At 44.0% G+C, this 24,388-nt stretch overlaps 1 protein-coding gene across 1 annotated transcript in view; it reads left to right on the forward strand.

Moving 5' to 3' along the window:
• The window catches only part of KCNIP4 (potassium voltage-gated channel interacting protein 4), a 678,040-nt gene that overhangs the window by 570,959 nt on the left and 82,693 nt on the right, over positions 1-24,388 (forward strand). Inside the window, exon 4 of the mRNA XM_078678883.1 lies at positions 10,770-10,840. Coding sequence (XP_078535009.1) covers positions 10,770-10,840 — 71 coding nt within the window. The remainder of the gene's footprint in view (positions 1-10,769; positions 10,841-24,388) is intronic.

The raw sequence follows: 24,388 nt of genomic DNA on the forward strand, positions 1-24,388 counted from the left end.
TAATGTCCTCTTGGATCTCTTCTAATTTTTTCTTAGCATCCTCGAGGGCAGTGCTATCATTAAGTTACTTTTCTATGCTCTCCATCTCTTCTCTCTCAATTATTATTATATCCTGGGCTGTCTCTATTATCAGTAACATCCAATCGCGACTGCACCTGTTCGTGATGAGTGTCCAATTTTCCTTAAATTTTTCATTTTTTACAAACAAACCTGGCTCATTCCTGATTTGAAGCCCTATCGGTATAATTTCCTTTTTACAATATTGGATGATGAACTCCAAATGCAGTTCGGTGCGGATCATCTTTTTCTTTAAGTTCCACAATTTGTTCCATCTGTCATCATCATTTCTAGATAAGGTAATGAAGTTGATGGTTTTGGAATTACCCCCTGTCAATTTCTTGAATTGGTCTTCTGAAAAACCAAATGTTCGTAGGGTTTCCATTTTTTTACACATGTGCTAACTCTCCAGCTACAGGAGCTGTAATACAGTCTTTTCAAAAAAGAGAGTTTCCCAGAAACCAGAAAGGACTGGGTATCAAATAGTATCAAAAAGAGATTCTTTCTGTGTTACTAATTTCCGTTTTTGTGGCCAACAGGCCTACACACTAGTATCACTTTACTCGTGTTCAGATTTTACTTTCCTTTTGTGACCAACTAGATTAGACACTTGTCTCACTTTAATAGTGTTGGGACTTGACTTTGCTCTTGTAACCGACAGGTCTACACACTGGTCTCTCTTAGCAGGTATTCATATATGACTTAGATAATTATTTTTGCACATACACTAGAATTATTTGTATCTCTCAAATAATTTTATTTTGTAAAATTAATACATTATGTTCTATAATTCTTCCGTTAGTCAGTGTTCTAGACCAAAGTATTATTTTTACAAAAGCTGGACTGACCTCAATATTTGCTTTATCATACTGTACCTCCACCGGTTAGTAATATGCTATATACCAGATGACAGAATCATGGTGAGCAATCCTGGACAGTCCACAAAGGAAACATCAGTCTTCATCTTTACCAGATCTCAGATGAATGCATTGTTTTAATATATTTCACATATATTATACAACATTGAATATAAATAAGGTGAGCTATTGGTGGGATAGCATCCAGTACTCCTCCAAGACAAAAAAGGAATTGCTATTTCACTCTAATGGACAGTCTTTACACATTGACCCACACAGGGAAAATGCAAAGTAGGAATGACATAGCAGGGACCACTCTAAATAAGGGAACCCATTTGATCGATCAGAGTCCACCAACAGGGTTTTCCTGACAACCGAAATGGGAGTGGCTCTTCCCACCACAGACACTGTACAAGTGGAAGGGCATTTGAGAGACGTGCATTACAACAGCTATTTGTCTGGAAGGGGAGAATTAAGAGGATGTATGACGTTACAACGCATACTTTTACAACGCCTAACTTTACATCGCAAGTTTTACAACGCATACCATTACAACGCATAGTGCTTTGGGGTGCTGGATAGTGAATAGTTTAATTTACTATTCCAACTCCAGTCCCCGTGGATAGTAGGGAAGGTGTTGGATAGTACATTAAACCTATTCCCTATCCTCGAGCGCCCCCCAGCGCAATGCGTTGTAATGGTTTGCGTTGTAAAAGTTGCGTCGTAAAGGCACTGCGTGGTAAAAGTTGCGTTGTAAAGGATGTTTACCGAATTAAGAGATTGCATAAAGAAAATAGGGGAGAGTTAAAGTGTGTAAAAAGCAAAAACTTAGAGGAAAGACAAAATGAAGAGTTATTCATTAGGGACACATAGTTTGAGCATAAAAACAGGAGAAAGTACACGTTTGAGCAAGAGACCTGGAAGTATTGTACATAGATTACATAGTACAATTTGGAACATTATTGTCTTGATTGCAGGTTGAGCAAAAAGGAATTTCATTCCACTCGATCATGTGTAGGCCTTTGTTCCCTCACCTAGATTTAAGAGGTATCGGAACAATGGACCCGATTTTACTGGATGGAAAATTGACTGGTAAATTGGCTTGGGGAATAGACTGAAATATAGCTCAGTCACATTCCCTGGCTCGGCCCTCCCCTTCCAATGTACAAGAAAAGGATGTAATAATGCTCCCTTGCCAAGCAATTCCCACTCCTTCCATCTCCCATCTCCTTACCCACCAGCCTGAACCAGTCAACAGCATAGTTGGGAAATATGAGTATTTGTCCCCTCGTAACAGTGAATGCAGTGAGGAATTCTGTCTGGTAAAACCAAGCTATACAGCTATTCTACATTCCATCTGGATTAATTCATTTTTGCATAGGACTGCCAGGCTATTCAGCACAGTATCTGTTTTGACAGGTGCATAATTACCAAATCATCATTATTGTGCAACTCCGAATCTGAGCCTAAATAATAAAGAAAAATAAGAGGAGGAATAGCTGATGTAACTGTGAATCAAACAGAAATGTTGGAAAACATGTGGCCTATAGTTCCTAAAAGAGAACTAAGTTACAAATACCAAAATGTAATCAACCAGTTCTACATCAAAGATGGAAAGTCCAAGGCATTCCTATGTTACTCTGAGCATAGTTATGTTAGAAGTATTTCTCTAAGATGAATGTGAAGTATTCTTTAAAGGCGCCCATCTTTTAAAAGCTCACTACGTAGAAAGCCATTAGTCTAGGAAAGAGCTTCCCAAAACCTTTTAGAACCATGACCCAATTTCTGAACTGCAAACGTTTGCCACCCCCCTAGGTTTAACAGATGTGGCAGGAAAGTTTTTTATTGTAATAGTAGACATGCTTTCAAAATGCTGTGAATTACAGAACTAGCATACTATTTAAAATTTGTGGGTTCCTCTCCAACAGCAATTCTTTGTAAATGTCACAACCTTCGCCATGCCCTTTGACATGTCTTTATCAGACTATGGCCAAGACATTGATCATCCCATAGAAGTGGCAGAAAGTGAATTGCACTGGAGCTGGAAAACTACTCAGATTGAGGACTTGAACTTGGCTCCCCAGATCCAGAGTCGGAGTTCTGGCTATTAGGCCACATCCATATTTCTTATTTTGTGTGTTAAGTGGGATGACTGGGTATGATTACATATAGGGAGCATACTCCCTGTTGAAAAGACTTTGTGAAGTAAACAACACTGGAACGTTCACCCAGAATCTTCCTTGGGAATACTTGCAAAGGTTTGTTTTAAAACAGAACTTAGGGTCATAGTTCAGCACCTTTGTGGCATTGAAACTGTAAACATTTTCAGAGTGAGGGTGCTGACATCAATGTTACATCGCTGGAGTCATAGCTAGTGTGAATAATTCTAGCTTCCCACAAAGTGTGACAAATATATTCAGCAGGAGAGTTGTATGTGTGTTGTATCTCACAGTTGGTGCATTTTATTGCAGCACACTGTTGCAAATATATCTCTAAAGTATCATTCAAAAGTACACAAAATGTGCCCAGACATACAGCTTTACTGCTAAAACTATATAGCATAACAATGATAATGTGTGGAAATCGGGTTTCAGTGAATATTTATCATTTGTTCATCACCAAATAAAATATCTTTATTTGTTTGATCCTGTTAAAATCTTTGTTTTCATCCCACTTAAAAATTACAAAAAAGTGTGTTGTTCTTTCTTTCCTAACTGCTGATCTATTATAAAATGAAGTTAATTTACAGTTATTTTCATTTTTTATTGTGTGGTTCATAAATATACATCCTACACCCTTCCTTTCACACTCCATGTACTCCAGCAAGATTGTCATATAGTTCACATAACAATTCCTCTCACTTTTTGAAGTCACAGAAAGAAAGGTAAACACCTTGTTAAAAGAATATGTATTATTTTGTCAGACATTTTAGCCTGATATTTTACCTCTGGCTTTGAAGCATTGCAAATGTGACAAGATAAAGACAAAATCTAAAGACGTCTTTATTTATTGTTCTTTCACGACCCACCAGCAATCGACTGAATTACAGCAGATTTTTACAGGTGTGCTCTGTTAGGTCTATAAAGACAGCTTTGTAGAGAAAGGCCCGGTGAAAGGCACTTTCATGCAGGACTTGTACTAAATACTAAAACAACCTCCAAGTACAACCGCTTACCAACAGATCTAACCAACTAGAAAATAAAGAGTTGTCTTGACTATGCTTTTCAAAATACATTTGTATTTGTATGAAGAAGCTCCTCTCTTCAGTGATGCAAATGGTATGTGATCTTACACAATTAGGCAGTGGCTTCAATCAATCAATCAGGTCATTTGTAGAGCGCACTACTCACCCGTAGGGTCTCAAGGCGCTGGGTTGGGGGGGGGTGCCGTTACTGCTCGAACAGCCAGGTCTTGAGCTTCTTCCTGAAGGAGAGGTGGTCTTGGGTCAGGCGCAGGTCGGTTGGGAGTGAGTTCCAGGTCTTGGCGGCCAGGTAGGAGAAGGACCTTCCTCCTGTTGTCGCTCTTCGGATGCGGGGGACGGCGGCGAGGGCGTGGCTGGTCGATCTGAGGAGGCGCTTGGGAGTGTAGAAGTTGATCCGGTTGTTGAGGTAGCTCGGGCCTTGGTCGTGTAGGGCTTTGTGCGCGTGGGTGAGGAGACGGAAGGTGATTCTCTTGTTGACCGGGAGCCAATGCAGATTTCTCAGGTGTCCGGAGATGTGGCTGCGTCGGGGGATGTCGAGGATGAGTCTGGCCGAGGCGTTCTGGATCCGCTGGAGTCTCTTCTGGAGCTTGGCGGTGGTTCCGGCGTAGAGGGCGTTGCCGTAGTCCAGTCGGCTGGTGACGAGGGCCTGGGTGACCGTCTTCCTCGTCTCGGTGGGGATCCACCGGAAGATCTTACGTAGCATGCGCAGGATGTTGAAGCAAGACGAGGAGACGGCGTTTACTTGTCTGGTCATGGAGAGGGAGGAGTCCAGGATGAAGCCCAGGTTGCGTGCGTGGTCCGTCGGTTTGGGTGCGGTGCCCAGGGTGGGGGGCCACCAGGAGTCGTCCCAGGCAGAGGGCGAGGAGCCCAGGATGAGGACCTCCGTCTTGTCCGAGTTCAGTTTCAGGCGGCTGGTCGTCATCCACTCGGCTACCTCTCTCATCCCTTCGTGCAGGTTGGCTCTGGCGGTGGCGGGGTCGTTGGTCAGGGAGAGGATCAGCTGGGTGTCGTCGGCGTAGGAGATTATGTTGAGGTTGTGTTGGCGTGCGATGGCCGCGAGGGGGCTCATGTAGACGTTGAAGAGGGTGGGGCTCAGTGAGGATCCTTGAGGGACGCCACAGATGACTTTGGTGGCCTCTGACTTGTACGGTGGTAGGCGGACTCTCTGTGTTCTTCCGTCGAGGAAGGAGGTGATCCATTCCAGTGCCTTGTCCTGGATTCCGATGCTGCCGAGGCGCTGTACTAGGGTGCGGTGGCAGACAGTGTCGAAAGCCGCGGAGAGGTCCAGGAGGATGAGGGCCGCTGTTTCTCCGTTGTCCATCAGAGTTCGTATGTCATCGGTGGCAGCGATGAGGGCGGTCTCGGTGCTGTGGTTCGCTCGGAAGCCAGACTGTGAGGGGTCGAGGGATCCATTCGTCTCGAGGAAGGCGGCCAGCTGTTTGTTGACGGTCTTCTCGATGACTTTGGCCGGGAACGGGAGGAGCGAGATGGGACGGTAGTTCTTGAGGTCGGTGGGGTCTGCTGTGGGTTTCTTGAGAAGAGCGCTGAGTTCGGCGTGCTTCCAGCTCTCCGGGAAGGTGGCGGTGTCGAAGGAGGTGTTGATGATGTCCCGCAGGTGGGGTGCGATGACAGCGTCGGCCTTGTTGAAGACGTGGTGAAACTGAACGCCGCTGCAGAGTTCAATGAACAGATTGTCTTGACTGCTCGTGATTTTTGGGTTTATGAAGATTGGGGAAATAACTACCCGCCGACATCAACTGTGAGACGTCTGGGTTCGCGTGCCGGCCGCCACTGAGCCGGCCGGCTCCAGCCCAGTCTGGTTCCGCCGTTTGTCAGGAGACCGTGCTTGATTTGCCTCTACGGTCCACACGCCAGTCTAGTGAGAAATACGCCACAATTGAGACCTCCACTCAGACTGCAACCTCCTACTGAGCTATACCCGCCCGAGTCACATTGCAACTATCTAAAAGTGACTCATCAAGTCACTTCCAGTTTCGGCATCGGTCCAGTCCATGTCCTGAGGAGAACCCATACTTACGTGGTGGTTCGAAACGCGTTGACATAGAGCCTGAAAAATAACAAGGGTGCCACTAGGGTTGTGTATATCCACATTGTGTGTTCCCCAGTTGGGCAACCCCCCAATTAGTTTCCTTAATTCCAGGCTCTAGTAAGACAGGCAGTTTTTACCTATAATTTGAGGCCCGCTTGTCTTTTACACCCAACAGAAAGGACTGGTTTCTAATGAGAATGTATCATTAGGTCTTTGATTGTGTATTGTTTCGTGTTGTATGTATCAAATCACATATATTTCGTTTGAGCACTTGTACAGTTTATTATAGCACAGAATTGTTCCTATGTAATTTTTTCATGTAATTCTATCACTGTTTGATGATCATTTCTGATGACATATATTTTAAATACGATGAATGTTTTTTCAAAAAATCAAAAAAACTAAAATAAAATAGATCACCCTCCAGTACATATTGACTGAGTGGGCTTATAAAATGAAAAAATAAAATCTGTCTGGCACCCTTTTTTGTTCAGAAGACGTGGTGAGGGCAGGGTTCAGTCGGAGATCCGGAATGGATGGAGTTCATTGTGCGGATGGTGTCTTCGGTGCTGATCGGAGTCCAGGTGCGGAGGGTGGTGGTGGGTGGCGTTGTTGCGGTTGTGGCTTGCGTTGGTTCGTTGCTGAAGCTGTTGTGTATGTCCGCGATCTTGTTGTGGAAGTAGGACGCGAGGGAGTTGCAGAGGTCTTGCGACGGGGTGATGTCATTGTTTCCGGCGCTGGGGTTGGAGAGCTCTTTCACGATGTTGAAGAGTTCCTTGCAGTTGTGTGCGTTGTTGTCCAGCCGGTCCTTGTATGTATTTTTCTTGGTGGCGCGGATCAGTTGGTGGTGTTTCCGGGTGGCGAGCTTGAGGGTGGTCATGTTGTCCGTAGTTGGTTCCCTTCTCCAGACTTTCTCGAGGGCTCGACAGTTCTTCTCGGAGCTCTTGAGTTCGTCGGTGAACCATGGTGTTTTTCTGCTGCAGGGTCTGTTGGGTGGGGTTCTCAGAGGGGCGAGTTCGTCCGCGCCATTGTTGATCCACTTCGTGAGGTTGTCGGCGGCCTGGCTGGGGTTCGCTGAGCTGGCAGGAGGGTGCTGGCTCAAGGAAGCGGTGAGCTGGTCGGCTGTGATCTTGTTCCAGCTTCTTCGGGCAACCTGTTGCTGGTGGTGGTGGATCGTCGTTCTTTTGAAGCTGAAGTGGATGCAGCTGTGGTCCGTCCAGTGGAGTCCTGTTGCGTGGCTGAAGGTGACGTCTTTGCTGGATGAGAAGACGGCGTCGAGTGTGTGTCCGGCGAGGTGGGTGGGGGTGGTCACCAGTTGCTTGAGTCCGAGGTTGGCGAGGTTGTCGAGCAGGCTGATGGTGTTGCGGTCGCTGTTGTTCTCCAGGTGGAAGTTGAGGTCCCCCAGGAGGATGTAGTCGGCGGAGGGGAGGGCATGCGGGCTGACGAAGTCGGCGATGTCCTCGCTGAATCGTGTGCGTGGACCCGGGGGTCGGTAGATCAGGGTGCCTCTGAGGGTGGTCTTCGGGTTGGTGTGGCTCTGGAAGTGCAGGTGTTCAGCGGTGGTTAGGGTGTCGTCGGTGTTGGTCGTGATGCGGATGGTGTCTCTGTGGATGATGGCGATGCCTCCTCCCGTCTGGTTGGTGCGGTCCCTTTGGATGATCTTGTAGCCCTCCGGGATGGCGATGGCGATGTCTGGGGCTGAGGAGGCGTTCATCCAGGTCTCGGTGAGGAAGGCAACGTCAGGGGCGGTGGTGTCGAGGAGGTTCCAGAGTTCTACTGCGTGTCTGTGGACGGAGCGGGTGTTGAGCAGTATGCACTTGAGGTGGTTGCTGCTGGTGTTCGGCTTGGCGGGTGCAGGGAAGGTCCGGATGCAGGTGAACTTGCAGGCGTGGCAGCTGAAGGGTCCGTGGGTGTGCTTCGGGGCGGCTCGATGACATCCTGGGATGCGGCCGGTGTTGAGTGCGATGAGATCGGCGGCGCTGTAGGTTCGTCGGGTCGGCTTCCGTCGGTGAGGGCCAGGGGTCCTGGCGCTGGTCGCGATCCGGTCGCGGACGGGCGCAGACGGGCTTACCTTTGGCGCGCCTTCGGCGCACAATCGGCGCGCCCGCTGCGCGTCAACGCTGCGCGTTCGCACGGTCGCCATTTAAGGCGAAGTGCGCGGGTGGGCGGAGCAGCTGGGAGGCGGGAGCGGGGAGGGAACAGAAGAAAAAAGGGGCGGGGTCGGCGGTGGAGGCGGGAAACACGAAGGGTAACGGGCAGACTACGAAATACAGGCACAAATGAGGGTTAAAACAACACTAACACGGGCAAGACTACGAAGGAGAAAAACAAGCAAAAATGATGGTCAGAAACACAAAACACGGGCAGGAGCTACGAGGGAAAACAAGCACAAGTGATTATTAAAACAAACAGAGCAATGATAGCAGGGTCAGCCGGCAGCGCGGCTGGCAGCGAGGCAGAGGGCACAGCAGGGGGGCGCACGCAGCAGCTGGTGGCCGTGCGGCGCGGGGGTGTCCCACAAGTGGTTAAAAAAAAGCATGCTTATCCTTTTATAATTGGACCATTGTTTCATCTGAAGGGATTTGAAGACGTTACAGATCTAATTTATTTCAATGAAACAGATAGGGGATATTGGTTTAGTTATGTCTAATGCTAAACAGGACAAAATGAGTGTTTTGAAACTCCAGATGATCATAAACCAAGGTGTTTCGTCTTGCTTACGACTAGCTGTACCCTCCCCCTGTGTTCTCGTCCACTGGTCTTTGAGCGCCAAGAAACCAATTGGTGTACGTGCGCGGTATTAAATACCTTTAACATAACATAACATAACAACATAGCACATAATGAAATAAAAAATAAACTGGACTTTTGGAAAAAATCAGAAGCATGGCCAAATTCTCAATAAGAGATTTTTAAAGATAAATGGAAGAATGTATCATTCAAGCTACTAGCACTAACTTTAATGCATAGGTAAATATTACTATCAATATCCATAAGTGTGCTAGGAAACTAACGTCTGTTCATTGAAATAGAAAACGCTTTTTAGAATATATTAGTCATTGAAAAACGACAGGACTGGCAGTCTCATGTTTTTGTTAGAGTTGCGTGCTGGCGAGGGTACTTTAAGATATCTTCTGGTTGAGCTCTAAGGTTTATGTATTTTGAAAAAAGTGAATGGAAGAATAGAGATGATTATGAGTAAGTAAAGTTAGATACATGGTTAGCTATGTTAGGATACACATGTAAATTCATGAGACTAGCAAAAGATGAGAAAGTGAGAGTGCTTAGAGCAGTGTTTTCAACTGGACTTCAAGTACTGGATTTATTTTGATGTATGGTCAACATCCTCTACTCCCTTCCTTTCCATTTTATCATTTTTAGCCTATCTTCATTTCTAGTGCTCTGCGACTCCTTTCCTCAGAAGACAATTCTTTAAGTAGCTTATGTGCAATGGAAAAATGTATGCACAAATGAATGTTCAATTGTTTGTCGGAATATCCAATCGATAGATATCTACATAATGAATGTCTATAAGTTGTTTACATTTACATAAAGCATTTACATTTCTGCTATGTACAATTACATTGATGTTAGTATTGCATTAAATTAAAAAGATAAAAGCTGGGATGAAGGAGGATATTGGGTGATAAGTCAAGCAGGGGGTAAAATGATCAATAGTGGTCAAGTAACCAAAGAGGAAGAATGGTGTAGAAACAATCATGAGATAGTTTGAATATGAAACAGTGAGACGTGTAGACTAGATTTCACCAATAAACATCAATATACAGATGGCACAGTTCCGGGAGAGAATATTAATAATGTGATTTAGCACGGGCACAGAAAAGGCAAAGTTAAAAGAATGATGTGGGCAAAAGCAATAATTAGGGAAGAAGTAATGAAAAGGTTGAGGGGTAATAACTAAATAAGTGTAAAGAGAAGAGCAACAACAGAAGCAAGATCACTATTTCATAAAAGCCAGGCCCTGTAGTATCCTTAACTGTGTTGGTAGTCTTTGGTCCTTACAGCTACAATTCTCCAATGTTGTCATGGTAAGTGGAAAGACCTCTTGAGCTTGTCTACAAAGAGGACCAGAGTGTGCCAGTGACACAGAAGCTATACTGTATTTTACGTTCCTGATGCATCTCCCCTGTCTCCATGTCTAAAAGCCCTCTTTAATGTCTAGTGAGTTTTCTCTTTTGGGAATCTTAACCTGCACATAATGCTTTGAGGATGGCTCTCACTGGGCCCAGATTCCTGAGTGCCTCAAGGAAGCAGCTCAATGGAGTAAGTTATCTACTTCCAAAGCACTAACTCATTACATCGTTAGAGAAATGTTAGTGATTGCTAATGGCTAGCAATGTTAAGTCACTGCAAGCTCTTCTTCAATACTTCTGTTTTTAATTAATTGCAATATGGTTAAAGCTTTGAGTTAGTATTGTAGAGCTACAAAGTCCTAAGACGAATCCACCTTTATTATGTACCCAAAATATGTCTCGTATATCCGTGAATGTATCGATATATACACATACATTTTCATGAAACATAGCAATACAATAATTAATGTACCAAAACCTAAAAATGAAATATGTATTTTTATTTTCAGATTCCACAACATACGCACACTTTCTTTTTAATGCCTTTGATACGGCTCAGAGTGGAACTGTGAGCTTTGAGGTATGTTGAGAATTGTGTTATTAGTGAAAATTCATTTTGTGGCATAGTGATATCTTCCTGTTAAATCATTATGGACTTCATTTCAGTTTTATAAAGAACTATGGTAATTTTAGTAAATAGAATATTTTGCTTTCTTCAATCCAAGGTTGTAGTAAAGTGCACATGTTTGACTAGTAATCACATACTCTAACAAATTGTCCACCCTGCGGATGATAATACAATTTAAATAGTTTGCAAAGTTGAAAAATACAACATCTGCTCAAATAGTAGCGTTACCATACATTTAATGCTTCACAACGATAACCAGAGCATGTGTAATGTTCATGGTAAATTATCCTATAAGTAACAGTCACATTCATGCATGTTATGTTATGTTATGGTATGTTCTGTTGTGTTATGTTATGTTATCTTAATGGCATTTAGTATAGCGCACTGACTCACCCCCGAAGGAGTATCTTGCGCTTAGCATAGTCAGGACAGAATGGCAAGTTATACCCAGACAGGTTTTAAGATGTTTTATCAAATTTATAAATTTAACGCAAGAGCTACTGTATAAGGGAAGCCTGTACCGATGGTAAGGGGCAAGGTAGAAAAAAGATAGACTGCTGTATCTGGACATACGAACGTGCTGGGGAGACAGTCACAGTTTGCCTTTAGTTCTGAAGTTTCTGCTAGGACAAGTGTAAGTGAGGCCCACACACAGGGATAAGTGTAAGTGAGGCCCACACACAGGTGATGGCAAGATCGTTTCCCGGGTCAAACACGATTACTTTAGAAGCCACCCCAGAGTCAATGGGTGCCGCTCGCAGCCGTTTGCCCGTGATTGGATACTTTAAACCTGACTCTTACCTGCTTTTTACTTGAGACCTTTGCACTCTAAAGACCTTGCCGATTTGAGCTGAATACTTTGACGATCCTGTAGGTGCGGGACTGCCAGGACCAGCAGGCAGTGCGCCCTAGGATTAGACTCAGTTGGGGACTCTTCCCGCCCTTCATCTTCCAGCGGTATATCACGGATCGCGGCCCCTGCTTTGCGGGAGCCGCTCGCAGCCGTTTGCCCGTGATTGGATATTTTCAAACCTGACTGTTACCTGCTTTTTACTTGGGACCTCTGCACTCTAAAGACCTTGCCGATTTGGGCTGAATACTTTGGCGATCCTGTAGGTGAAGGGACTGCAAGGACCAGCAGGCAGTGCGCCCTAGGATTAGACGCAGCTGGGGACTCTTCCTGCCTCTCATCTACTCCTACTTAGTGACGCCCTTACTCGCGACTCGCGGGACGCGCGCGGGCGCACGCCGGGAGAAGCCCGGGACAAGGGCGGGACCGTCTGTCGCCGTCCGAGGCTGATTGAGGCCGGGCTGGGCCACCCCCTTGACATCCTGGTTTTGGTAGAGTGTTACTTGATTGTCTAATGAAATATTTATATTTTAGTGCAAATAATATATTTTAACCAACTGGCACTGTAGCAGGGGTCGCCAGTACACTTGGGGAAATGGCGTTACGTTCAGGAAAAGGAAGAAAAGTAATTCTCTCAACCACGGGGGGTTTAGTTAATGGGACAATCAACCAATTCATCAACAGGGCTGTTGGGGTCCTGGAAAAAGAGATTGCATTAACTGAGAAACGCCTATCTCTGGACCTTCTATCAAGGAAGCGTTCTTCACTGGGCACTATTGGAGCTGCGATCTCTCCGGAGCAAATAAGATTAACTGAATCGGAAGTTCCGAGCCCGAGACGCAGCCTATTGTTGGTAGAATCTGATGACTCAGTGTTAAGCTCCCCTTTAAATGGAACCACTGATGGTCTTTCATCTGGAGGAGCCAGGCGTAGGGATCACATATTGCCTTCCCAACATAGCCCCCCCAGTATAGATCCAATTTTAGAAACAGTACCCAGTAAAGTTTCTTCCGCTAAACAACCAGCAGGGAAAAGAAAGAGAGGAGAGGGCCCCTAAAAGGGTAGCTCAGCGAAAATACCAAAAATAGTTAGAGCAATCCCCGTCCCCTTAGTTAACAAGCACCCTCCAGCCCTAGCCTCCAATACTGTACAATATACTGATTCACCAATTCAAAGTGCTGACAGGGAGGGTCTTGTATTGGAAATGGAAAAACTAATGAGATCTTTGATGTTACCATTAATAGAGAGAACCAAAGTAATGATGGCTAAACTGGAGAATCTCGAAACGCTGGTATTATCAAATTCAAGCATGATGGATAAGGTTGTGAAAGGCATAGAGGGTTCCCCCCACCTCCCCCCCCCCAAGGTTTCAAATACCAAGCCTTGGGGCCTGGGTCCACTGGAAAGGATCCCAACCCAGATTTAACAAGGAGAACTAAAAATCAGAACACCACGCCCTGTGCTGAGAAGCACCCCGTACAGAGCGAACTTCGAGGTAGTGTAAGGAAGGGTGATAAAGGGGTGGATAAGCAGGCTAACAGCCAGAAAGTTCTACTACCTGCTCAGAAGGGGGAGAGGCGGGCACATGGGAAACTCCGACAGGGCACTGAGGTTGACAAACAACGGCTGCCCTGTATGAATCTTCCCTCAGAATCTGTACCATACACAGTAATCTTGGGATTGGCGAAGGAAAACTGGAATTCCATAGGGAATTGAAGAATAAGGTCACCCACTGGCTCAATAGGTTTAGAACACTTCCACCATGTAATAGTGCAGAAATTTTACATGTTAGAAGGGTGAGCTGGGTGGGGTGTAGACAAAAGGATATAGAGGGTGATTGTGTTATAGTAAATTTCAGGCACCCTTGGGCAGTGGAACATATATGCTATGAAGGAAGGACCGGTGGAGTGGGAGACATCCAGTCCTTAGGCTTGAATTATTTTTATGTTCGTGCCCCCGCACGCCCATTGAATCGCACACTAACCAGTCACACAAATAGACTATGTAACTTTAATACCCACGACAGGGCTGATTCTTACCCCATCATGGAAAATCACTTTGACCCACTAATGGGTCTTGATGGGGTGGATTGACATGAGTACTCTCCCCATGGCTCTACTACGGCCCAACAATTGAGAATTGTAGATAATGGTGGAGGCATAACTAAGGAATTGGTTCCTATAGCAGGAGATTGGCATTCCCATAGAGATTTGCCAGGGTGTGTGCTGGTTGGTAGCCCTCGCCCCAGAGTAACTCCAGTACACTCGGGTGTGGTTACTCTTGATAAAAAGATGGGAGGTGGGCTTGACGGCCCGAGACATGAGAGGTTAGCAACAAATTTTCCAATTAGTGTGGACCTAATTGAGGGGAGGGAGGAAACTGGGAAAAAACCCGATCGTTAGTGTACAAAACCAGCATAAAGAAATAGATAAATCTAGCCCATTAAAAATGTTCTCTTGGAACATAGCAGGGTTAAAGAGCAAAACTTTTATAGTAGAGTGGATGATTTCGTGAAAGCTCATGACATCCTGATTTTGCAGGAGAGCTGGGCGGTAGATCCTATCTACTGTAATGAGTTCTTAAATTTTTATAAGCCAGCGATAAGAGGGAAAAAAGACAGACCTTCAGGAGGCTTAATGATCTGCATCAGGCAGTCCGTTAATTATAGATCTGTTGAAGTAATGGTGGAAAACCAAGATATACTTGTGTTAAAACTCATACGACCGAACCAATTGGAGCTTCTTAACATCAATATCTATGTTAGAGGCCAGCCGGGAGGGCGGCGCTCGGGAATTACTAATGAGCTGAACACTATTCTCAATTCTGTAGGGCAGTACCGATATGTGATCTTGGCAGGGGATTTCAATTGTACATTCGAGCCCATAATTGTAGAGGGAGAGGACATCTTTGCGGAGGTAGACGCTCTATGGAATATTCCCCATCTCAATTTAAATCCCCCAAAGAAGTGGACAGATGCTGCCCTTCAATGGCTGGGCTTCTGCCTTGAGTGGGGTCTGCGAGCAGTAAATGGGCACTCACATTCGGACAAATCCGGAAGGGTAACCTTTGATAAAGGCTCTAACTCTAGCCGTATAGATTACATTCTTATTAGGGTGGAGTATTGGTCCTCTGTTGAGGATATGATAATTTCAGCTCGTCCTGAGAGTGACCACAACCCGCTTATAATGACTTTAAATATTGGAGGTGGCACAAGGAGGGGTAACGTCACGGAAATAGCCACTGCAGACGCTCATCTTTCGAATGATATGCGCAGGGTGCGATGGGCAAGGGTTTGTCCATGACCCCCTTATCTTAGAGAAGATCTCCCATGAGGTTTCCAGTACGTTGGGAGTCCTCCAGGCATTGTTCAACCGGGAAGAAATTGTTGAGAAATCGACTGCTCTTCATGAACAGCTATTCAAGGAGTTAAAACTTTTCTTCTCCAAAAGCAGAGCTTCCAAGAAGCTACCCCTCAAAAACCTAGGAAAATCTTGGTATAACAAACCTTGTTGGGTTGCCTATGGTTCTCTGGTGTCAGCTATTAAGGCACGAAATACTGAGGATACCAGGACGGCTAGGCTTGCATATCGTAAAACTTTAAGGCAGGCCAAAAAGGATTGGGATGATCAGCACTGGCAGGAGTTATATGAGGCAAGCAGGCTGAAAAACCAAACTAAGGGGCCGATTATGATGGCGGACGGACTTGAGTCCGTCCGCCACCATAGAGTAGGAGGGACCGTCCGCAGGGGCAGCGGCGGTCCCTCCATACAGATTAGGATGTGACCGCCAGGGTGGCGGTCACATCCTCTATTTTCAACATTGCGGCGGGTGGAGCTTCAAGCTGCACCCGCCGCAATGTTAAAAATGCATGCACAGCATTTGCGTGCACAAAGCGGCAGGCACCGCGCGGTGCCTGCCGCTTTGTTCACGCAAATGCAGGGGGGTACCATAGGTACCCCCCATGTGCACCCCCCACCCCCCTTCACCCAGGGGGCCCGCAACGGGCCCCCGAAGTGAAGGTCCATATACTTTTCCACGGCGGAAAAGCCGCTGTGGAAAAGCATACTTTTTACTCCATCCTAATATGGCTGGCGGTGTCTGATAGACACCGCCAGCCATGTTACGGCTTATCCGCCGCGGTTGTAAGTCAACTGCGGCGGAAAAGCGGCGGACTGAAACCAGGACCCACCAGCCATCCTAATGTGGCGGTGGGTCTTTGGTGGGTCCGCCAAGGATTTTCCGCATCCTCCGGGCCGGCGGTGGCTTCCGCCGGCCCGGAGGATGCGGAAAATCCTCCATCATAATGTGCCCCTAAGTTTTGGTATATAGTCAAATGGGGATAGCAAGTTGAACAGCAAGTACCGGCAAACCACGTGTCTCTGGAAGAGTGGGTTGATTACTTCGAGTCCCAGTTTAGGGGACCAGAAGTAACATCAGACACGGTTCTAACCGACTATTTACCTAGGCCACTGACTTCCTGTCAATCCCTTGCGTTCGCCAGGAAAGATGTTGAGGAAGCCCTAAGGAAGGTCCAAGGAGGTAAAGCTCCAGGAATGGATTGCATTCCAGCAGACCTTTTTAAATATGATTTGACCAACTGGGTACCTTATATCACCTTTTTATCTAACGCCATTGCAAATGGGGACCCAGACTCATGGCAAGGAGCTGAAATCCTGCCCATATTTAAAAAGGGGGATCATTCAGTTCCGGGGAACTACCGCCCTATTGGCTTAATAGACGCTATTCAAAACATTTTGGCTAGGATGGTCTTAGCTAATATCCAGAGCTGGATGAATTCAGAGGAGGTTTTATCCCCATTACAAGCAGGCTTTAGAGCTCGTGTTAGTACGATCGAACAGGTCTTTAAGTTTATACTAATTTATTGGAAGGTTGTTACCTTGGGTGGAGGTACCATCTATGCAGCCTTCGTAGACCTAAAGTCTGCTTTCGATTTAGTACCAAGAGCAAAGTTATGGGAAACACTTAGAATTATGGGGTAGCCACATGAATTACTTGATATGGTAACCAGGCTATATGAAGCAAATTTTGCTCAGGTTAGATGGGGCAAACAGGGGCAGGTTACGAAGAGATTCCCGGTGTCCCGTGGTGTATGCCAAGTGTGCGTACTGGCACCGACCCTGTTTTTGTTGTTCATTAACAGGGTCGTACAGTACTTTGCAGAATTTGCCACCGATGCACCTGCTTTAGGTGGCACCAAGTTCCCGCTATTAATTTTCGCGGATGGCACGTTGATACTATCAAAAACCCAGAAGGGTCTCCAAACCGCCCTAAACAAATTTGAGGAATTCTGCCTTACTAATGACCTTCAAATTAATGTTACTAAAATAAAATTCATGGTTTTAACTAAAAGCAGACCCCTGCTTAGTCATGTCACTGTGAATGATTGCAACCTGGAACAGGTAAAAGTCATGACTTATTTAGGGGTCGTGTTAGAAAAAAAGCTCTGTTGGAAACCTTAGTTGGACATACTTTCCCTGAAATTTGCACAGCTAACAGGATGTTTAATTAAAGAACAGAGAACTTCACTCACGAAGAGGATAGGTCCTGCGTTGAAAATATACAATGCAAAGATCAGTTCAGCGATCTTGTACGGCGCGGACCTCTGGACATTTGCGGATCTATCACCAATCCTGAGGACCCAAAATAACTTTTTTAGAAAATTAGTAGGCCTTCCTCAATCCAGCCCCATGAAGCCTTTGCTACTGGATTTAGGCTGTCACGCAATTGATGATCTGGCACGCTTTCAACCAGTGGCCCTGTGGAGGAGAATTTGGTCCACCCCTGAACTGGCACTTTTTGCTAACGAAATTATGGATGTCAGATCAGTGATGGGCTCGGGGAACATTCTCTGGTTAGAAAAGTAAGAATGTGTTTAGAGAATATGGGCCTAAGTCATCTGTAGATTGACCCGGCCAATAATGTCTTTCCCCCTAAAAAGGTATTTAAAGGTTTTTACTGGTCCAGCATAAGGCAACATCATATTGCCCAGACAAACACCTCATCTTTATCTGGTAGGTTCCTGCAACATAAACTCGACCCATCGTTTGAAGAATACTGGGATCTAATGACAAAGAGTTTGGATAGAAAGCTCTACCACCAGTTTAGGGTTGGGTCGCTTCCAGTAAGAACGTTTACTTATAAATGGAAAGATCAGGGGAATGAGTTCTGTCTTTGGTGTAAGGACCAGAAAGAGTCCTTTGGTCATCTATTCTTCGTATGCCCAGCATATCTAGCCCCTCGAAATAAATGGCTTAAACCAATTTGCAAAAACATGGGAACACAAGAGGGGTTAGAGGCTCTGCGGATCATGAGGGTTGATACAACGGAATCTGTGGTAATCGCAGTAGCAACGTTTTTGGGATGGTCATGGATTATCAGATCTAAGAATATGGACATAGGTTAAACTGTATTCATGAATTATGATTTTACACATGTTTTTATCCGCCATTTATACTTCATGCACTTTATTTGCTGTACTTTCTGTAATCTTAATATGATATGAATTATTATGTAACATTACAGTTTCATGCTCAAGTATTTTAGGCTATGCTATAATGGGTATTCATTCATTATAAATATGATAAACAATGTTTTAGGATGATGATGATGTTTATGCTTATGGTTTTAATTGGTTGTCTTTTATGATGAAATATTTGAATAAAGACGTATGAAACTGAGTTTCTCTTGTAGGTGAGGGAAATTACCTTTAAAATAAACATTCGACTCATGGTAGAATTGCACTTTAGAATGCGTTTGAACAGCTATAGAAATATTTTCAAATAGAAAATTAACGCAGAAAAATTGTGCCTGTTTTGGTACATGAAAGAATCATATTCAAATGTATTATTAATTTAGTAAATTATTCCTAGAATAATCATATATAGGAGAAAGGTGTAGTACATAAATGTATGCAAAATAATATAGAAGACTTTTTTTGAACAAAGCTATCATTCTTAAATGTGCCTAAAGGCCTTTGAACCTAGCTTTACACACATTATTTAGAACATTTGTGCCTAGCACCAGGATCTTGCTTGAGAATGTGCTGAAACCAAATTCCTGTTTCTTTAACTCCCTCACACCATGATTAGGTCACTTTTTTAATACAATGACCTGCTTTGACTACTTGAATGAATAATGATTTAGACATATTTTATGAATGTATTACAGAATATTATTGCTAATTTTGTTTATCATATTCGACTTGCTTTGAATTCACAATGGACATACAGCGCATTTTTTAGCTTTAGTAAGAAGGTTCTCTTGAGGACTTTCCTCCATGTAACAAAGTCTTGAAACAATTTCTTACACAATATTGATGCAAATGTTTACCGTGGGAATTGAGAGGAGAAGCACCGGGAGCTGATGACACCAACGGACTAGCGGTTTCCATTGGAGGAGGAGCGTTAACTCCTAACTATTATCAATACATTTTTATGTGGTTTTATATTAATGAGTGTTTCTAGCTAGTTAGGAGAGAAGAGATGAATGGAAGAAGAAGAATAGGATGAGAAGAAGACTCTGACCCAGATTTCTTTTTCCTGCCTGTGTGACTCTTCTACTGAAGAGTGGCTTCCTTACTTTTGTTACTAACAACAACTGCTAAAGGTGAATTTATTCTTCTAAAGATTCTCTTTGATCAATGCTACTGCAAAGATCACTCTTTTAAACAGTTGCTGCAGCAGCTGTAAGGAGCTTGGCTGAGTTTCTAGAACCACTCTTTTTGGGAAGTTCTTTTCATATTCTGAATCTTGCTCTTTTTTAAAAAGAACACTTCATTGGTTCAGCTTAGGGTAGATTAGGCTCCTTAACTAATTTAGTGACAATATCTTTATGGAACACTTTGTATTGATTTATGCTGACACTAACAAAATTTCGATGGGACAAATCGGAATAAAGACAACAAAAATGATATTAATTCTTTAAGATAAATAAAGGTGTTGAAAACTTCACCAACCTCTCATCATTGACTGAACATTGTTGATGATGTATGCAAAGTTTGTGTTTTTTTATAGCTCGGTTCTAAAACTGCGGCAAAGTCCACCAACATTTTCATGAGGATTTCCCAAGGGACGAAGTCTGTAAGTTGGGTGTTTAGATATAGATTCAATTCTTGGCTAATCCTCAGGCTCCTGCAGTTTCTGGTAGCAGAGGAAGTGCTTACAACCCTCAATGGAGTATTAAATTTAGTACACAACCTATAATAAAAGTAATCCCTGTTTCCAGTTTCCAGATCCAGCCGGTGTGTCAAAGCAGTTTCCAAATGCAGTTGTGGTTTGGCGGTTGTGGTTTTGAAGGTGTGAGTAATATTAGGGTGAAAATGTTTCAGTTGTGAGTGTAGTGCAGGGAATGCAGGGAATGGTTGCACCACAGGCTGCATTAACCAAAAATCTGAATGGAATGTGAATGCCCCATGGCAGAGGTAGAGAATATCCTGCAGTTGTGGGATCTGGGATAGAAATAGCTGGGCTGCTATGAAAAAGGTTACTGACTGTCACGTTTGTAATCCGGTTGGGCATTGGAAAGGGAATGTTTATTTAATCCTTAAAATGTTGGTAGATTAATGCAAGATTCCAGAATGCAATGCCACAATTTCAGAACCTGAATCAGGATATGGTGGGACAATATCCCTTCTTTGAGACAGATGACTTTGGTTCTGATCATTCACAATGAGTGGTGCCTCAGAGAGGGAGAAGACTGCATACTAACGGCAGTGTTAGAGGTAGATCAGAGTGGCTATATGTAGAGCGCTTATATCTACTGTAAGACACAAGAGCAACCCATTATACAGTTAGAACAGTGGAAGTCCCAGAATGACACCTCTCACTGAAAATGATCCACGTAGTTGGGATTACAACTAAACAGATGCAAAATCGTATCTCAAAAGAAGTTCCAGTAGAAATAGGAACCTTTGAAAAAAGCAACAATTTGTGGTTTATGATACTAGCCCAGTAAATCTGTTATAAAGAGATGTATTGTGTAACTTAAATTGCACAATAGACTGCACACCAGAGTAGCTTTCCAGGCCCATGATGAGAATGTTGAATTTAAAATGTTAAGGAAAAATGCTCCAGTAGAAATTGTCTCTTTACTGACTATTTCTGAACTGCATGAAGGTCTGAGAGACCTTGTAAAAGCTGAAGTCTGAGATTTTACAGGGAAAGACATTGGACTTATAAAAGGTATAAAACCAGTCTAAGTCGAGATAAAGCCAAATGCTGTTTTTCCCTGAACACTATCCTATCATTTGGCCCCCATTGCAGGAATACTCCCAGTGATCGAAGACATGCTTCAGAAAAGCATACTAAAATAATTTATTTGGAGCCCATGTAATTCACCTATAATGGGTTTACAAAAAACTAACGGCAAGTGAAGAATTCTTCAAGGACTATGGTGGATCAATGAAATAGTGGTGCCTTACTGTCCTGTAGTGCCAAATCCTGTTGCTGTACTTTTCCAAATTCTTGGTACTGCAGAATGGTTTACAATTATTGATTTGTGGCAGGCTTTCTTCTTAACTCAGTTATACAAAGATAGCCAATATTTGTTTTCTTTTGTCTTCCAGCAGAAGACAATCACATGGTGTCGCTTTCCTCCAGGGTATACAGATATTCCCTCTATTTTTAATCAGATCATGAATAAAATCTTGAGTCGCAGCAGATGCCTTGGGTGTCCGTTTTACAGTATATAGTGATTTACTGATCGCATCAGATACATGTGATGCTTGTAAGCACTACACCATCGCACTTTTGAATCACCTGACAGAATGGACACAAAGGGCTTTATTACGAAGGTGAATGGACGAGCGTCTGACCGCTTTCTCAACAGGAGTGTCACCATCCGACAAGTAGTCGCCGGTCCCACCCACCAGTTTAGGATGCGACCGCCAAGTAGGCAGTCAGAAACATCCCTTTTTCTATTGTGACATATGATGCAGAGGAGAGGTAGCAGAGATTGAACCTCCTCCTGAGGATATCGGTGAAAATGAATAAAGAGGAGAACCAGATCCGGGTGAAGTGAACAGCTCTGGGCCTAAAAGAATCCATTGTGAAGCAGAGTGGCCAAGAAGCAACGGAAAGGAGAGACTAAAAATAAACTCATCAATAGCACGATTTCCAGAAACAGTTCATGAAGACACTAAAACAGGATGAAGGCTCATTCGAAACCAAATCGTCAAGTTCCTAGGATGTCTAGAAGAACTCGAGTACCTTGCCTAAGATATTCTGCACCTGCATGGTCTTATTTCGTAAATGGAGCACTGGCTGTTACAGTGGATGATTCATGCAACATGAATTGTTAGAACCCCCTTGAAAACTTTATGGACACTGATATTGAGCAGCCAATTGAAAAGCAAAATGAACTTACAGCAAAAAGAAGAACATTTATTAACTATAGCTATTAAATGGCTATTGTTTTAATTATTTGTTTTACAGAAGAATAACCTAGGTCTGAGAAGACAGTCACAGTAGAATAGGCATAACACCGTAGAAGAACACGGATTAGGGTTAAGGATTGTCTGTTAGGGAACTGTATTAACGAGGAGGACTGAAAAAGAAGATCTAAGAAGAAAAAAAACACATCTTTAAAGTAGATTGTCTGCTAATCCTCTACTGCAAATCAAATCTAATAACTGACTCAGAATGATTTGTTAAATAAGAAATAAGTGCAAATGCATTATGTGTGGTTTTAGTAATAATAGTTGTAAAGATTACCATGGTATTAGTAGGATAATATATAAACTCTGATTCAAACCATCCTAGTATCAAAGTCACTAATACACATACACAAAATTTTAGGGATAGCGTTTTTTACAAAGACATTTGTGAACTGCAAGAAATAAGATCACTAATGTATATTCTAGGCTTATGCAAGAATACACTAATGCAATGGATGTTAAAGATTGCTATGTTTGGGCACACTTGCCGACCTCTGTTTCTGAGGAAGTCACATATTATCACATTAATTTGTCTAATGCAGTTTCTTTTATATTCTGCTTTCACTAGTTTATAGGCAAGGACTTTGAATATCTTTGCTCAAATTATGATCTAATATTATCACAAGTGCCTTTACTAGAAAGCATGAATTTACACAAGCAAAAATGATGGACAACGCTTGGTATTACTTCTTTCTACATTTAGCAGTAGATAATGTAAAGGCTTACAAAAACTATATAATATTCTTAATACAACACGCAGAGAAAGACTACATTATGGCTTTGGAGGAGAGGCACATGAACATGACAAAATCAAAAAACAGAAAGGGAGATGTTTTAGAGATTGCATGACAGAAGGAGGAAAACAAATTCAGAAAGAAAATGGTTTATCCTAAGCTCATACTAGAGAGAAGACACAAAGGAAAGATTTGTTTTTACAGGAGACGCACACTAAAAAGGACTAGACATGTAGGGATCAGTTGGAGCTGCAAGCTGGTGAAGAGCCCACAAATGTTATGTTATGTTATGTTAAATTAGTCTTTTATAGCGCGCGGCTACTCCATGGAGTGTCCCGGCGCTTTTATTGTAAACCTGTAACAGAATAACACAACAGAGAAAAATAAAAGGACCAGCAGAAAAAACGAAGAGCGCACTAAAGAGCAAAAAGCCAGGTTTTAAGGCTCTTCCTAAAAGTAAGCAAATTAGAAGTGCTACGCAATGCCAAGGGCAAAGTATTCCAAAGCCTCCAATCCGGGCCCTTTTTACTCGAGGGACCACAGCAAGGAACAATGATTCAGATCTCAGAGATCGGGCCGGATGGTAGAAGGCTAGCCTCCTTTGGAGATATTTTGCTCCTGATGCGTGGAGAGCCTTGTGGGCCAAGGTCAAGGCCTTAAAAACTATCCGCTTCCGGATAGGCAGTCAATGGAGCGACTGCAAAAGGCCGGAGGTTCTAGCTCGCCTGTAGAGGCCAAAAATGGCCCGCGCAGCCGAGTTCTGGACCACCTGCAACCGTTGCAGGAGGTACTCCGGCAGGCCGAGATACAGAACATTGGAGTAGTCCAATCTTGAACCAATTAAGGCCTGCACCGTAGTCTTCCTATGATCTTCTGAGAGCAAAGGAAGGAACTTACGGAGCGTCCTAAGGAGGCCAAAGCATGTTCCCGTTAGGCCAAGGACCTGAGATCTCAACGTCAGGCCATTATCGATCTTAATCCCCAGATTCTTTGCTAACTGGGACAAGCCAGCTGGAGGAAACATATTGACAGGCCACCATTCCTGCCAGTCTGGGTCGGATCGGCAGCCAAAAAAGAGTACCTCAGATTTATCTGAGTTACACTTGAGGCTGTTAAGCTGGAACCATTTAAAAACAGCCCCAAGGCACTCACGGATACTCTCTCCATCAAAATCTGCTCCTTTTCCGCACGTAAAGAGGAGCTGGGTATCGTCGGCATAGGATACGATCTGGGCCCCGAAGGACTCCGCCAATGCCGCCAGAGGGGTTATAAAGATATTGAAAAGAGTCGGGCTCAACACTGAGCCCTGCGGGACTCCGACTCCCAAAGGCGGCATCACGGCAGAGCTAGGTGAGGCCCAGACCGTTTGTCGGCGGCCAGCCAAAAACGATGTAAACCAGCTGAGCACCGTCCCCCTCAGACCGATCTCATAAAGTCTGGCGAGGAGACCCTCATGGGGGACA

Source organism: Lissotriton helveticus, chromosome 2_2 (genome assembly GCF_964261635.1).
Source record: "Lissotriton helveticus chromosome 2_2, aLisHel1.1, whole genome shotgun sequence".
NCBI lineage: Eukaryota > Metazoa > Chordata > Amphibia > Caudata > Salamandridae > Lissotriton > Lissotriton helveticus.